At 37.0% G+C, this 13,679-nt stretch overlaps 1 protein-coding gene across 3 annotated transcripts in view; it reads left to right on the top strand.

Annotated features, from left to right (window-relative positions):
- The first annotated feature begins 9,772 nt into the window (after positions 1-9,772).
- LOC119728749 overlaps positions 9,773-13,679 on the top strand; it is a 44,505-nt gene continuing 40,598 nt past the window's right edge. For 2 of the 3 annotated variants that reach the window (XR_005271138.1, XM_038201119.1), the window contains exon 1: positions 9,773-9,966. Coding sequence is in view for 1 of the 3 variants with exons in the window: in XM_038201119.1 (XP_038057047.1) it covers positions 9,888-9,966 (79 nt within the window). In the remaining 2 variants the exon portion in view is untranslated. The remainder of the gene's footprint in view (positions 9,967-13,679) is intronic. The other variant, XM_038201121.1, reaches the window with a different exon arrangement.

The raw sequence follows: 13,679 nt of genomic DNA, 5'->3' as shown, positions 1-13,679 counted from the left end.
ATTTAAACGTTTTATGAATATTATGTGCTACAATATTTCTTTTGCCAATGATGGCGACTATTTTGCTTATTGTTTATCATTAGTATCAATGTTTGAAAGTTCATATACCTTGTTCTTTGTTGGTCTGGCACTATGATTAACATATCTTCAAAATAAATGAAAACATTTTTTTACCAAAAAAAGACTGTTTGAATTATCAATATGGACCTTCCCCTCCTTACTCTAAGGGAAATTACGGCTTGAACTACGCACCATTGGGCTACAAAACGCGTTTTAAAAGAAATTATATTAAATGCAAAGAGCATTTATAAGTAGAACATAAATGTCCACACAACCATCCCTGAAAAACTGGGAGTTTTTTTGTGTTATTCTTGCGAGAATCATGCGAGAAAGAAGTTCGGGGGTCACAATTTCGTCCCGAAAACATCGAGCTGTTCCAGTGCTAGTTCTGATTCCAGCCGCATAGTGGTCGCCTTCCACGGACGTGTAATTTATGTGACACACACAACGTGTATCGTACATTGGATGGAAACGACAGGAAAAACGTATGCGTACTCAGGTTTCAGGTTCAGGTTTCACGTTTATTTCCATATTTTTAGGTAATTAAGTTAAATAATGTACATCAGGTAAACATTTTAATGGAACTTGAAATAATAGTATGGGGAGGCCAGACAAGAAGCCGAAGCTTGTACTAGGTCTGCCCCCTTCACAAAGAATACATGTAGTTATACAATTCATGATTAATCATAGGATATATCAATAATATGTTGTTACATTAAATTCATGAGCTCATGCAACTCTACAAAAAAAATGATAAGTTACTTGAAGTAAATTTACCATCCTTGGCTTTAAATGTGTTGTTAATAATTTTACTTGGTAATAAAGTAATAATTTTGCTCTTAATCACATTTGACATAAACCGCAGTGAGAAGTGATTTTTTTATAACACAATTAATATGCTCTAATTGAGGTCGTTGGGCAGGAACATCGAATTTTATTCCAAAGGAGGGGTCCCTGGTGTCGTACATTTGAGAGGTGTAGGGATAACTACTAACTTTATTAAGATGAAGCTTATTTGACGACCTTGTGTCGTAATGATGAATATCTGTGTTCTTTACAACAAAACAACGATTTAATATTCAAAGGCAATATGTTTTGTTTTCACAATTAGACATTAGAGCACACAATTTATATTTATAAAGATCATATACAGATAAGGTGTTGAACTTAACAAATAGCGGGGCAGAATGATCTTTAAAACTAGAACCATTAATATCAATCAATCTGTATAACGAGCAATTTATCAAGGTAGGTTTAATGAGTATTTCCCCAGGCAAGTATACCATATTGAAGATGAGGTAAGGATAACGTATTATAAATTGAAAATAGAACACGGAATGGGACATAATCATCATTTCTCAAGATGTCCAAGCTTAGCAGGTCCAAGACAAGCAAGAAGAGCAAGTCCAGCCAGCCGCCCCCATCTCCATCCAGCTCCACTTCATCCGGTATTCCCTGCGGACAACGGTCTCCTACCAGTATCCCAAGCGACCTGCAAGCGACGATGAATCACTTCTTCTATCCTGTGAACTAGACTCTGGCCCGTCCACATCAAGATCCACACCAACCACGGTCTCTCACAGATTATCCGAGGAAAAATTCAAACTGGTGAAACTCCTGGCAGAGAACGTCAACACATTGACATCTGCCAAGGATCACATCACCCGCCAAATACGGCTCCTCAATCGAGACAAACACACCACCACCTTATATCGAGGTAAAACTACGGCCACCACGTCCAACAGCTATTGAGCTTCTTCACAAGACCCCATCAACCGACAAGAGGCATAAAAAGAAAACGACAATAATAGTCGGTCTCTTACTAATAAAAAACGGTCCTTTTCAGGACCAACACACCCTCTCAAAAGAGAAATATCCATCATTCTGCTTTTATTATATAGTTGTTATAATAAATAAACTGGAATATAACCCACCCCACCCTACCCTATTCGTTATATTCAAACTATAAACCCTTCAACTACCATGGCAAGAAGAAAACTCAACAAAAAAACCAAGAGATCACTAAGTCAATTGAAGTCTAACAATTTCTCTGGTAAATGCAAATCGAAAACCAAACGAGCCAACTCCAATCATTTGCGCTCAAAAACAGAACAATGTCAATCGTTCATTACTAACCTATCCAAAGCAACACTATCGCAAACCGAAATAATTGCTTTAGGAAAAGGTTTAAACTTCGTACCTACTCCTGCTAAACCAAACCGCAAATCACTTGTAAGTGACATAAATACCTTCAATCGAAGACTAAGAATTGCATTTCTAATGCGTAACAAACGCTCCAAAAACCATCCCTTCAAACCACCATCAAAATGGCAACCAAAATCATCTCCTAGTGCAACACTAGAAGAATATTTGGAAGCCACAAAATTCGAACTGGCCCACATCAGGCTAAGAAATTGGCAGAAAAACATGACCACACAAGAACTATCCGCTGTAAACAAACTCAAAAACAATCCTGACATCGTAGTCAAACCATATGACAAAGGCAGAGGCATCTGTATTATGAACCGCTCAGACTATCTACAAGTGGGTTACCACCACCTTGAGTCCCATCACTATACCTAACTGGACCAAGACATTACCCCACAAACCATCATGATGGTTCACAACACACTAATAGAAATGAGAAACAACAAGCACATCGATAACGATACTCTGAAATACCTCGACCCACTTCCACAAAACTGTCAATGTCCAACCATGTGTTTTCTCCCCAAAATACACACAACTCCACCACCGGGGGAACCTTTTGTTGGACGACCAATCATAAGTGGATGCACAAGCCCTACGGCCAAAATTTCAGAATACATAGACTACTTCCTTCTTCCCATAGTAACCGCACAACCCACATATGTCCGCGACACAGCAGACATTTTGCGCAAACTGGAAGAAAGACAATTTCCACAAGGTGTTCTAATAACAAGCATAGATGTTGTTTTCATGTACACAAATGTCCGACAAACGGAAGCAATCCAATGCGTTTGCAATGCCCTCGACAATACAAACCATAAGTATCCTATCACAAAACCACCCTCAACTTACATCCAAAAACTTCTGGAACTCATCCTTGGCCGCAACTGTTTCCAATTCGGAAACAAGTTCTTTCTCCAGAAAATTGGTTGTGCAATGGGCTCCACATCAAGCCCTGAAATTTGTGACATCACCCTACACGACTTCGAAAACAAAATAATCCAAATAGCGGATGACATCCTCACATGGTGGCGCTATAGAGACGACGTACTGGTCATCTACAACGGAACTCTGAACGAATTCCAAAATCTCGTCACGGAGATAAACAAGATGCACCCAACCCTAAAATTCACATATGAAGCCTCTGAATCATCAATCAACTACTTTGACTTAACCATATTCAAAGGAGACCGTTTCCGTAAAACAGGAATCCTAGACACCAAAGTCTACACAAAACCAACGGAAACCTTCCAATATCTCCACAAAACATCATCCCACCCACCTCATACTTTCAAAGCGTTCATATACGGAGAAACACTCCGCTACGCTAGAAACACCAACAACGCGGATGACTTCCACAACAGAGTACAACCCAGCCATAAATCACGGTGACATACATCGAGCAATAAACAAACACTGGAACCTAATCCAAGGCAATCAAATTCTCTCGGAACTATGTCCGAAACCCCCATTCATTGCCTTCAGAAAAGCCCAAAACATCCGGGAGAAATTGATAAGAGCTAAACTGCCACAATCAAACCAAGAGCTCAAACCATTCCCAACAGATTCTGGCTTTTTCGAAGAACAAATTGAACCAGACGAAACCCCCCAACATACTGCTCTCCTTACTGGAGGAACAATTTGAAACCGACTAAAGTCACATGGCTCAAACCAAACTTACATGATTGGAATAAACCCAATCCCAACCACAACTTTTTCGCGAGTCAGCTTCGATTCTTTCTTGAATCACCTATTTGCAACTGAAGAGTGCCCAAACAGCAAGGCACGAAAGCATGCTATTGCTAACAAGAGGATTTGCGAACATAATCCTCTGTCCGCACCATTAATCACATTTGATTAATCAACCTATCATTGTCACTCATTCTCTTATGTCCGCCCTCATTAAAATTCAATCGAACATAACCGGCATAGACTAAGTCATGCTTAAAATCCATATTAAGCCATACAAGTCACCAGAGAAGACGTGTCACTGAATGGGATAGTGCCATCGCTTTTCCAAACAAGCAAGTCCAAGACAAGCAAGAAGAGCAAGACAATGATTTCTCCACGTTAACTTATCATCAATAATGACACCCAAAAACTTACAGGAATCAACCTTTTCAAAATGATTATTGTTAAAACGAATCTGAATACTTTTATCTAGAATTCGCTTTGTAAAAACCATCGTATGTGTTTTCTTAAAATTCAAGATAATTTATTACTGTAACATACAAACCACTCAAATGCATTAGTTAGCTCATTGTTCATTATGTCAACATCATCATTTAAATGTTTACTACTATAGAATATATTTTTATCATCTGCAAATAAGATGAACGTCAGAAGTCGAGTAGAATTACAAATATCATTAATATAAATAAGAAATAAGATGGGTCCTAGGATTAAACCCTGAGGTAATTGGACTTTTTATTTTGCCAGACAACAAATTGTTTCCTATTTCTCAAGTAATCTTTTAACCACTCGAGTGCAGTACCTCTGACACCATATGTTTGAAGTTTATTAATTAGAATATCATGATTTATAGTATCAAATGCCTTAGAAAGGTCCAGAAAAATGCCACTTGTATGTTCACGTTTGTCCAGACTAGATGTTGTTTTATCAACTAACAAAATATTATCAGGTTCATCATAACCAGAACTCTTCTTATTTGGAAATTTACTGATACAATCAAAAAGTTCTTTCTCGGTGACTGGGCTTAAAAATAGAGAATCGGGAAAGTTACCTTTGAATGTTCACGTTTGTCCAGACTAGATGTTATTTTATCAACTAAATCAATCAAGGCAAGTTCAGTCGAATATTTCGGCCTGAAGCCATACTGAGATTGTGACAGTATGTTAGATTTACCAATAAATTTTTCAAGACGGTTTGCAATTAACCTTTCTAACAATTTTGAGAATCATGGCAATACAGATATGGGGCGATAATTAGTGACATGGGAACGATCACCATTTTTAAAGTTCGTTAGGGACTTCTCCGGAAATTAAAGAGTGATTTAAATATCTGTTAAAGGGTGAACAATAAAAGGAGCAATATTTTTTTATCAAAATATTATCAAGTTCATCATGACCAGAACTCTTCTTATTTGGAGGTTTACTGATACAATTAAATAGTTCTTCCTCGGTGAATGGGCTTAAAAATAGAGAATCGGGAAAGTTACCTTTAATGTATTTTATCGGATCAGAAGAACTATGTTGTATCTTAGAAGCTAAATCTGGACCAATGTTAACAAAATATTGATTGAAATGCTCTGCAATCGTATGAGAGTCGTTAACATCATTATTGTTCATTTTGATCGAATTTATTGGCTTGATATTTTTGCGCTTTTTATTAAAAATTTCATTTATGATTTTCCAGGTATATTTCATGTTGTTTTTTTCTTGCTCAAAATACTCTGAGTAATATATTTTCTTGTAAGCTCTAATAACGGTGGTTAATTTGTTTTTATATCGGTTATATTTGAGTTTATTGATCTCAGAAGGTTTGGTAAGAAATACTTTATACAGTTTATTTTTCTTTTTTATAGACTTTAGTAGACCTTTGGTAACCCAGGGATTTTTAGGTTCTTTACTGTGATGTCTACACTTTTTATAAGGCATGCATTTATCAATGAGTTCACTTAGCTTGGATATGAACTGCGAGTATCGCAGATTTACTCCATCATCGGTAATGATTGAACCACAGTTAACTTGTGCTAAATCACTTTTCAGAGCAGCAATATTTGTGGCTGATGTATTCCTTTTCCGAAAAGAACTAGATTGTTGCTTAGCTTGAGCAAGGTAGGAGCCAAAGAAAATGATTGGAAGATGATCGCTGAAATCCGATAGAACAATAAAGGTGGAGAATGGTTCAATGTCGTTAGTAAAGATATTGTCAATCAGTGTTGCTGAATTTGAGTTATTCTAGTTGGTTTGTCAATAGTTGGGCTAAACAAATAAGTATATAAGAGGTTTAGTACATCATTAGTTCCAGCGTGAGATTCACTGTTAAGAAAATTGATATTAAAGTCATCTAACAAATAACATTTTTTGATTCAGATGCAATTTTTTCCAGCACTGGTTCAAGACCTTCTGTGAAGGTCTGAAGACATAAACCAGGGAGTCTGTAGATCAAGCCAATTATAATGTTACTTGTATTTGTTTTAATCTCAATAAATAAGGATTCATGGGATTGAGTCGGAATTGACGGATCGGGGCGCAATACATAAGTCAGTGAATCTTTAACATACATCATTACGCCTCCGCCAGTTTGATTTTGTCTGTTTTTAAACTCAATGTTATAACCTGGCATGACCAAAAGGGGATCAGGGTCTGACTTCAGCCATGTTTCAGTAAGGCCAATAATTTGAAATTCGTGCCTTATTTCTAAAAGCGAATGCTGCAGGGAATCAAAATGTTTATTTATACTTCTTGTATTTGCGTGATACAATGAAAAGAAATCACCTTTCTCAGTACATTTGGCTTGCACCTGGTCTTCACTAAGGTATTCTGACCCGCATGTACTTTGCAGGAATTCAGCATATTCAGTATCCAACGGTACGGGATTAAAGACGTAATTGTTGAGGTGATAAGTCAATTTGGCGCCGAGTTTGAGAACGACGTACACCCTGGTTTCATTTTCGTTATAACTAGCATTCGATTTCATTTAGCATCAATCAAATGAATAAATGTGCTTAACGTTTCGTTTACGGGATTACAAATACGTGATTAGGTTTTCGGTTTGACGTATGCGTTACCGATGATTACGAATGTGCAATCCAATTCGCAGAAAATCGATTGTCTATTGTGACACGGGCTAAATTGAACATTGTTTTTCATTTGTTACAATTTAAATTCGCATTTTCTCCATTCAATTTAAATAAATTATACAGACCTATACAATTAAATCATGGTACAGCTTTGATTCATTAATTAAGGATTTATTAATTAATCAATGAAAGCCTTATTGATCATTAATGTGTTTGTTCTTATATACACAAAGGCCTATGTGAAATGTAGGCAAATGAAATGTGAAAATGATATAAATATGACCAATACGAAATCAATCAAAATAATCTTGTAGCCATATTATTGAGACGGTAAAGGGACACATCACGTGTCATGTTACGTGGGATCTGCATGGGGACTTTTTGTTGGTTCTTTATCTTAATTGTATTTTAATTTCTTTATGTATTTCTTAAGGTTCTCTCTCGTTTTATCAGTTCGATTGTCTATCCTTCAATGACCTGTCTACCAAGACATCGAGGGAGATATGTTTGAGAATGGTTGTACTAGGCGGTGCAATTCGCAGGTGTCACCTCTCGAATGTTCAATGTTGAGTGCAGCCACCTCCTGGAGACGGAGGGATCTCCAGACTTGCAGGTTCACACCAGCTTAGACTCTTGCGTCTTGGTCTCCAAATCTGTCCTGCCATTCAGGAAGCCCCAGCGTGCGCTTCACTCCCGCCTTGAAAGCTGAGTGTGCCATTTCCGATTTAAAAATGGCGAGTATGGGGGCAGCAGCTTGATGGTGAAGTTGCCGGCATCAGGGGGTAGTTGGGCTCGGATACGAGGACGAGCGTTGTCATATATCAGATATATGCGTTCGCCTGCCGGGAATAACATACCACATTCTTGTACAGTCGTCGCTAAGAACTCCTCAAAAGTCGCTCTCGTCACAGTCTCTGATGGTATTCTGTGAGCCACAAGTCCAAACTCACCAGAAATGGCAAACGTGATGTTGACTTGCTTGCCCCTCTGGCCATGGACGACACACCTTGCTGGCTCTCCACGAGGATCGCGACCATAAGACCGACAGGTCCATATACCCAGTCTCGTTAATGTACACAGTGTGGCAAAGGACACCAACCTGAAGAAACCAATTTCCAAATATGACTCGTGCATCTAATATACGAGGCTCATTCCTCCGTTCTGGAACATCTTCCGCTAGTTTAAGAGTTATAAGCATACCATCTAGAGTTCTAGCGATGATACTTGTTTTCACCGAAGGGCTTATCGGGAAGATCAGCTCGCAGTTGAGTGTTGAGTTGACCCAAAGTTAAAAGGGGGTTGTCATCTAGATATCATAAGATGGAATTTCATCTAGATATCCTTGTAGGGTATCTCTCATGTCGTCGTCAACCTTCTGGTTTATGGGTCCTCCTATCGGCAGCTTGTTACGACGACCATCCCGGAGATATACGCCAACGATTGATCTGGCCGTTGAGTGCTTGATGCCCAGCGTATTTGCTACCTGTAGATAGTCAGCGTTGTCAGCCTCAAAGGCATCGATGAGGCGATTTCGGTCAACGTCCGAGATTCGTCGGTATCTCCCTCTTGCAGCCATTATTGGATACTTAAGGATTATGTGAACTGAGACACTTGGCTATATGATGCGATTGTGGCAAATGCTGAGCAGAAAAAGAACGATTTTCTTCAGGTTAGGTTTTTACATAGGATTTATTGCAATAGTTGGTATGTTTCAAAAGGGCTACACCACTTGGTTTTAGCTCAATCATCATGAATATTCAAAAATTCCATCATTCAATCAACCATTCCTGAAATGTTACTTTAAAGAGGTTGTGGAATGCTCGAAGACATTCCCGTCATTTTTCGGGTATATGTAGCCTAAGGTGTGATGAAATAAAAACGACTATTGTGTCTGTCATGAAATGAGTACAAAACGTACTTTTGAGAGCTGTTTTACAGGTCCTGTTTCGACCCGAACGTGCAATTTGTGTAAAAGTCGTCGTTGGGGGCAGCAAACGAAACATAGTAAATCGTGACGTAATAAACACTATGCCCCCCCCCCTCCCAGCCTGGTCGCGCCACCGCTCTCAGCGTCAAATTCAAGTCAAAATATACCCGATGCTTTTCGAAATATGCACAACAAACGCACTCATTATCCATACCCCTCAACCCATCTTCCCCAAAGGTTCGAATCCGCCAATGCATTCAGAAGGAATGTAATATAATTCATTCTTAAAACGCATCTTCAAGTTTTTAGGGGCGGATAATAATATATTGTAACACAAATCTCTAAAATCCCCCATTGAAACATTTCACAATGTTCATTTTAAATAATTCAACGGTAATTTAGACCAGTTTTTACATCGTAAGTTTTTTTTTTATTTTTAAAACAATGTAATGTTTTTATATTTTTATCAGATACGCATGACATTAGTTTAGTTATTTTTAGCAACGCGCACCACTATTTAAAAACGAAAAATAAATACGAGGGAAAAATGGAGCAAACTTCCAGGTTACTATCCAGCTTAATAATGCATTTTGAATTTTGTCGAAGACATAATTACTACTGGTCAAAAATGTTGATTTACGGACATGAAAAAATAACGTTTGTGCACAAACCGACGGGAATGTAGGTGCGCGTAACGCACGTTTTGTGCACACTCTGGCGCACGCGCTGCCGATCTAGTCTCTTTATTCTTTCACACGCGCTGTCCGTCCGTTGCGTGTATAGCGTTTTGTCATTGCGTTTTTTAAGTTCGCAGTATTCAGAGCAGAATTGTGTTCGCAACATAAGCCAGTAGCCTATGTGTTCGTCACACATACACATAAGAGCAAGCACATACACCAAAAACTGTACGTTTCACTGATCGCTGATATGTGGAAGTTCATACTTTTAACGATTGTTTTTGTCTGGAGTGGGATTGGTGACGAGATCAAGTTGGGCAGAGAAGTAGGTAGGTGTATATTGCGAAAAGTTGAAAAACATTACAATTAAGTGAGTCCTAGGTAGCGAGTCCAGCGGTAGGGCAATTTTTTGCCTTAATATCTGACATCACACTAAACTTGTCTTTTTAAATCTTCGATTTCTTGTATAAATACTAGCCAAAAGTCAAAGAAAACTCACCAAAATAAAGAGGAAAACATTCTTGTTTTACTGATGCTATTTAATTTGAAACTTACGGGCAATTTGAAGGGAAATTTGATTGTTGAATTTCTGTTTTGTCAGAGAGACTTTTTTTCGTGGAAGCCCCCATTTTGTTTTTCGAACACTTGGTCTGTGTTCTCGTTTTTATTCGATGTTAGCGCGAGTGTTCGGTTTATGTAGGTTTTTGTAAGATAAGAAATGGACTTTCAGTGAAAAATTGTGAAGCAAAAAATGATATTTTTTTATCAAAACATCAGCTCCTCTTTAAAAAAAAAACTTATCAAAACGGGGTTTAGGCAGCTGGTATAAGGTTGATTTTTATGGGAAACGTGGGACCGGGAGTCTTCCAATGAACCTTTTAAAGCCAATGAAATCTTAAAAATAGTATCTGTTTATGTCGCACTCTTGCCGCACAGAACTTTTAGGAAGGGGGTCAAATGTGATGGTATCTGTCAAATGTGTTCTGGGCCATGCGCACTTTATAATGTGCAAAGTGACCTATCATTAGTATCAATTCAACCAGTACCAGGCCAAAAAATTGAAAATAATGTGGAAGAAGTGAGAAGACACGAGTTCATCAATGAAAAATGTTTTTATATGCACATGGCGGCATGTTTTGTGTATATCTATTCCACTTTGTATGCAAGTTTTTTCAACCACATGACTACAGATTTGGTAGACAAAAAATTTGTAAAAGTACTAGGGCAGTTTATTACAAGCATTTGGCAGTGCTTTTTTTTTTAAATAAATCTGATGTCACATCACCCAAGTATTGTTGAGAAATGAATGCCCTTTATCCTTAACACTGACGTTGATTATTTTAACACAATAACCATGATTTGGTCAGACACATTTTATATGGTGTTTTTTATATGGTGTTGCTCATAATTATGCCTGCCTTGTTGTTCATATTTCAAGGAATCCTTGGTATCCAGACTAATTTATATATAATGGTGATGACAGTATCTATTCCTACCAGCTTCTCAAGGACTACTCAGAGGGAAATCTGCAAATATCAATAAAATACCACATAATAAAAAAAAGTAATAAATGAAAACATTAATTACCAATATTAATAAAATACTACATGGTGTAACCGCAAACCGAAACGATAATATTGATAAAGTAATCGGTAAATTACATGTTTAGTTGAAAAACTCCCTAACATATGGTTGGTCTTGTAGAGCCTTTAACTCCACCTATGAAACAGGTATGAGGCTAATTACTTGGTAGTTCCTGTTCTGTCTGTTGGTACCAAATTTATTGTATATTTCTGTGAAAATACACACGCAATTGCTTTATTTCGTTTTGGGAGTTACAGTTAAAATAATGACAGAAAACTTCACCCAAAACTTGTCATTAAAATTGTCGTAACTCCTCACCAGAAGAAGTTACGAAGCTAATTTCAGCGCCGTTGTAATCCTCCGGTTATAAGCTTTTCAAGGATGCCAAACTTGTTTGCGAAATCTCAAAAAAATGCAAAAAGTGCCAGACTCCCTACCCTAGGCTAGCCCAGGTTGGACGGTGTCTTCATTGTCTTGCGACTGACAAAGAAGTGACATGCGTCTGGGCCCTTACCGCACTACGTTACGAAGGGAGAAGACGTCTTCCAACTGGGCTAGACTGACCTCTGTGTAATACGACTCAAAACATAAACTTACTTTAGTTTTGTGTCACCTTGTTGAAGAAACCAATTTCACGTCCATGTATTGTGTCCTACAGGAACAGTTGGTAAAGTCCATACAACGCGATGGACCACGAAATCAAAGAATTCACAAAATTCTACCCGGCGGATTAGATAGATAGATATTAAAAATCATTGTGGCAGCATGTGCTGAATTAAGATTATAATACAATATTGAACCATTAGAAACAAAAAATCAATCAATACGGAATTTACACAAAATGCAATAAGTGATGTTTAAAATACGATTGACATGAAAAGATCAGTATATTTAGTAATAATCATTACAATCATCGAGATTGCACTGAGGAGTAAAGTATGATTGGTCATTATTCCATAAAAAAAATCATATTAACAATTTCAATGACAATATTCGATTATGTTACCGAATGAGAACCTGAACATTGACTTGATATTCGAACAATGAATAAACTCCTTGAATTACATTAACTCAAATAAGTACATGTGCATTAATTTGATATTTGATTAATGAATGAACTCGCCGAGTTCATTCATTAAAATGTTAGGAAATTGGACTCCTTGAATTACATTAAAAGACGAATTACGTGATAAAATTGATTCGTCAATAAAATTTATATTAAAGTTTACCATATGCCAAATTCTGTTTTATCAGCAAATCAACAATAAATTCACATTATATATAGGTTTTCCCGGCTATTTTAACACTTGTATTACACAAATTCCCTATATCAATACTTAAATTTCGTCCCCAAACATCGCCAAGCTCAATTCTCAATTTGAATTTCAAAAAGCAACCACTAGATTTCATTTAAGGTTCAGTATAATTCAAATTGTTAGCATTCCGATTCGTCCAAAATCTTTGAAATTCGTCTCGTGAAGCAATCGGCGTTGAATTGAAAAAGCAAATTCGTTTTTTGTCATTCTTTTTCATGTTGTTTGTCGTTACATTTCGTCTCTGGTGACTTAAATCGTATACGATTAGAAAATGCGCCCAATCTTTAGACTTATTCGAAGAATTATGCGTATTAAAACAATGATAATTCAATATACATTTCCTTATATGTATAAATAAAGGTAGTTAGCTGTAAGGTATGAATTTTTATTTCTGTGTTTCACAATTAACATTAGAGTCAGGAATTGACATTTCACAATATGCACTTATGACATGGACACTAAGCATTAAGTTCAAAGACCTTCTTAATGTTGGTCTTTGATAGACATCATACCTTATTTCTGTTGTTTTATTCATAAACATATATCAAAGAGCAACATTACGAAAGTGTTTGATCTTAATGCTTAATTTAAAGCAAAGAGCATATTGTGGAAGTTCAATTTCTGATTTCAATGTTAATTGTCAAAAAACCCTAAAAACCTACAGCTATACTATCATTTATAAGGAAATACTTGTTAAAAATTAAAATTTAATTAATGCGCAAACAAGTCCAAAGATTGGGCACATTTTTAACCGTAACCGTATTTATACATATAAGGAAATGTATATTGAATTATCATTGTTTTAATACGCATAATTCTTCGAATAAGTCTAAAGATTGGGCGCATTTTCTAATCGTATACGATTTAAGTCACCAGAGACGAAATGTAACGACAAGAACATTAAAACGAATGACAAAAAACGAATTTGCTTTTTCAATTCAACGCCAATTGCTTCACGAGACGAATTTCAAAGATTTTGGACGAATCGGAATGCTAACAATTTGAATTATAGTGAACCTTAAATGAAATCTAGGGGTGGCTTTCTGAAATTCAAATTGAGAAGTGAGCATGGCGATGTTTGGGGACGAAATAAATGTATCGATATAGGGAATTCGTGTGATACAAGTGTTAAAATAGCCGGG

Source organism: Patiria miniata, unplaced genomic scaffold (genome assembly GCF_015706575.1).
Source record: "Patiria miniata isolate m_02_andy unplaced genomic scaffold, ASM1570657v1 HiC_scaffold_20, whole genome shotgun sequence".
Taxonomy (NCBI): domain Eukaryota; kingdom Metazoa; phylum Echinodermata; class Asteroidea; order Valvatida; family Asterinidae; genus Patiria; species Patiria miniata.
This window is presented reverse-complemented; position numbering and strand designations above follow the sequence as displayed.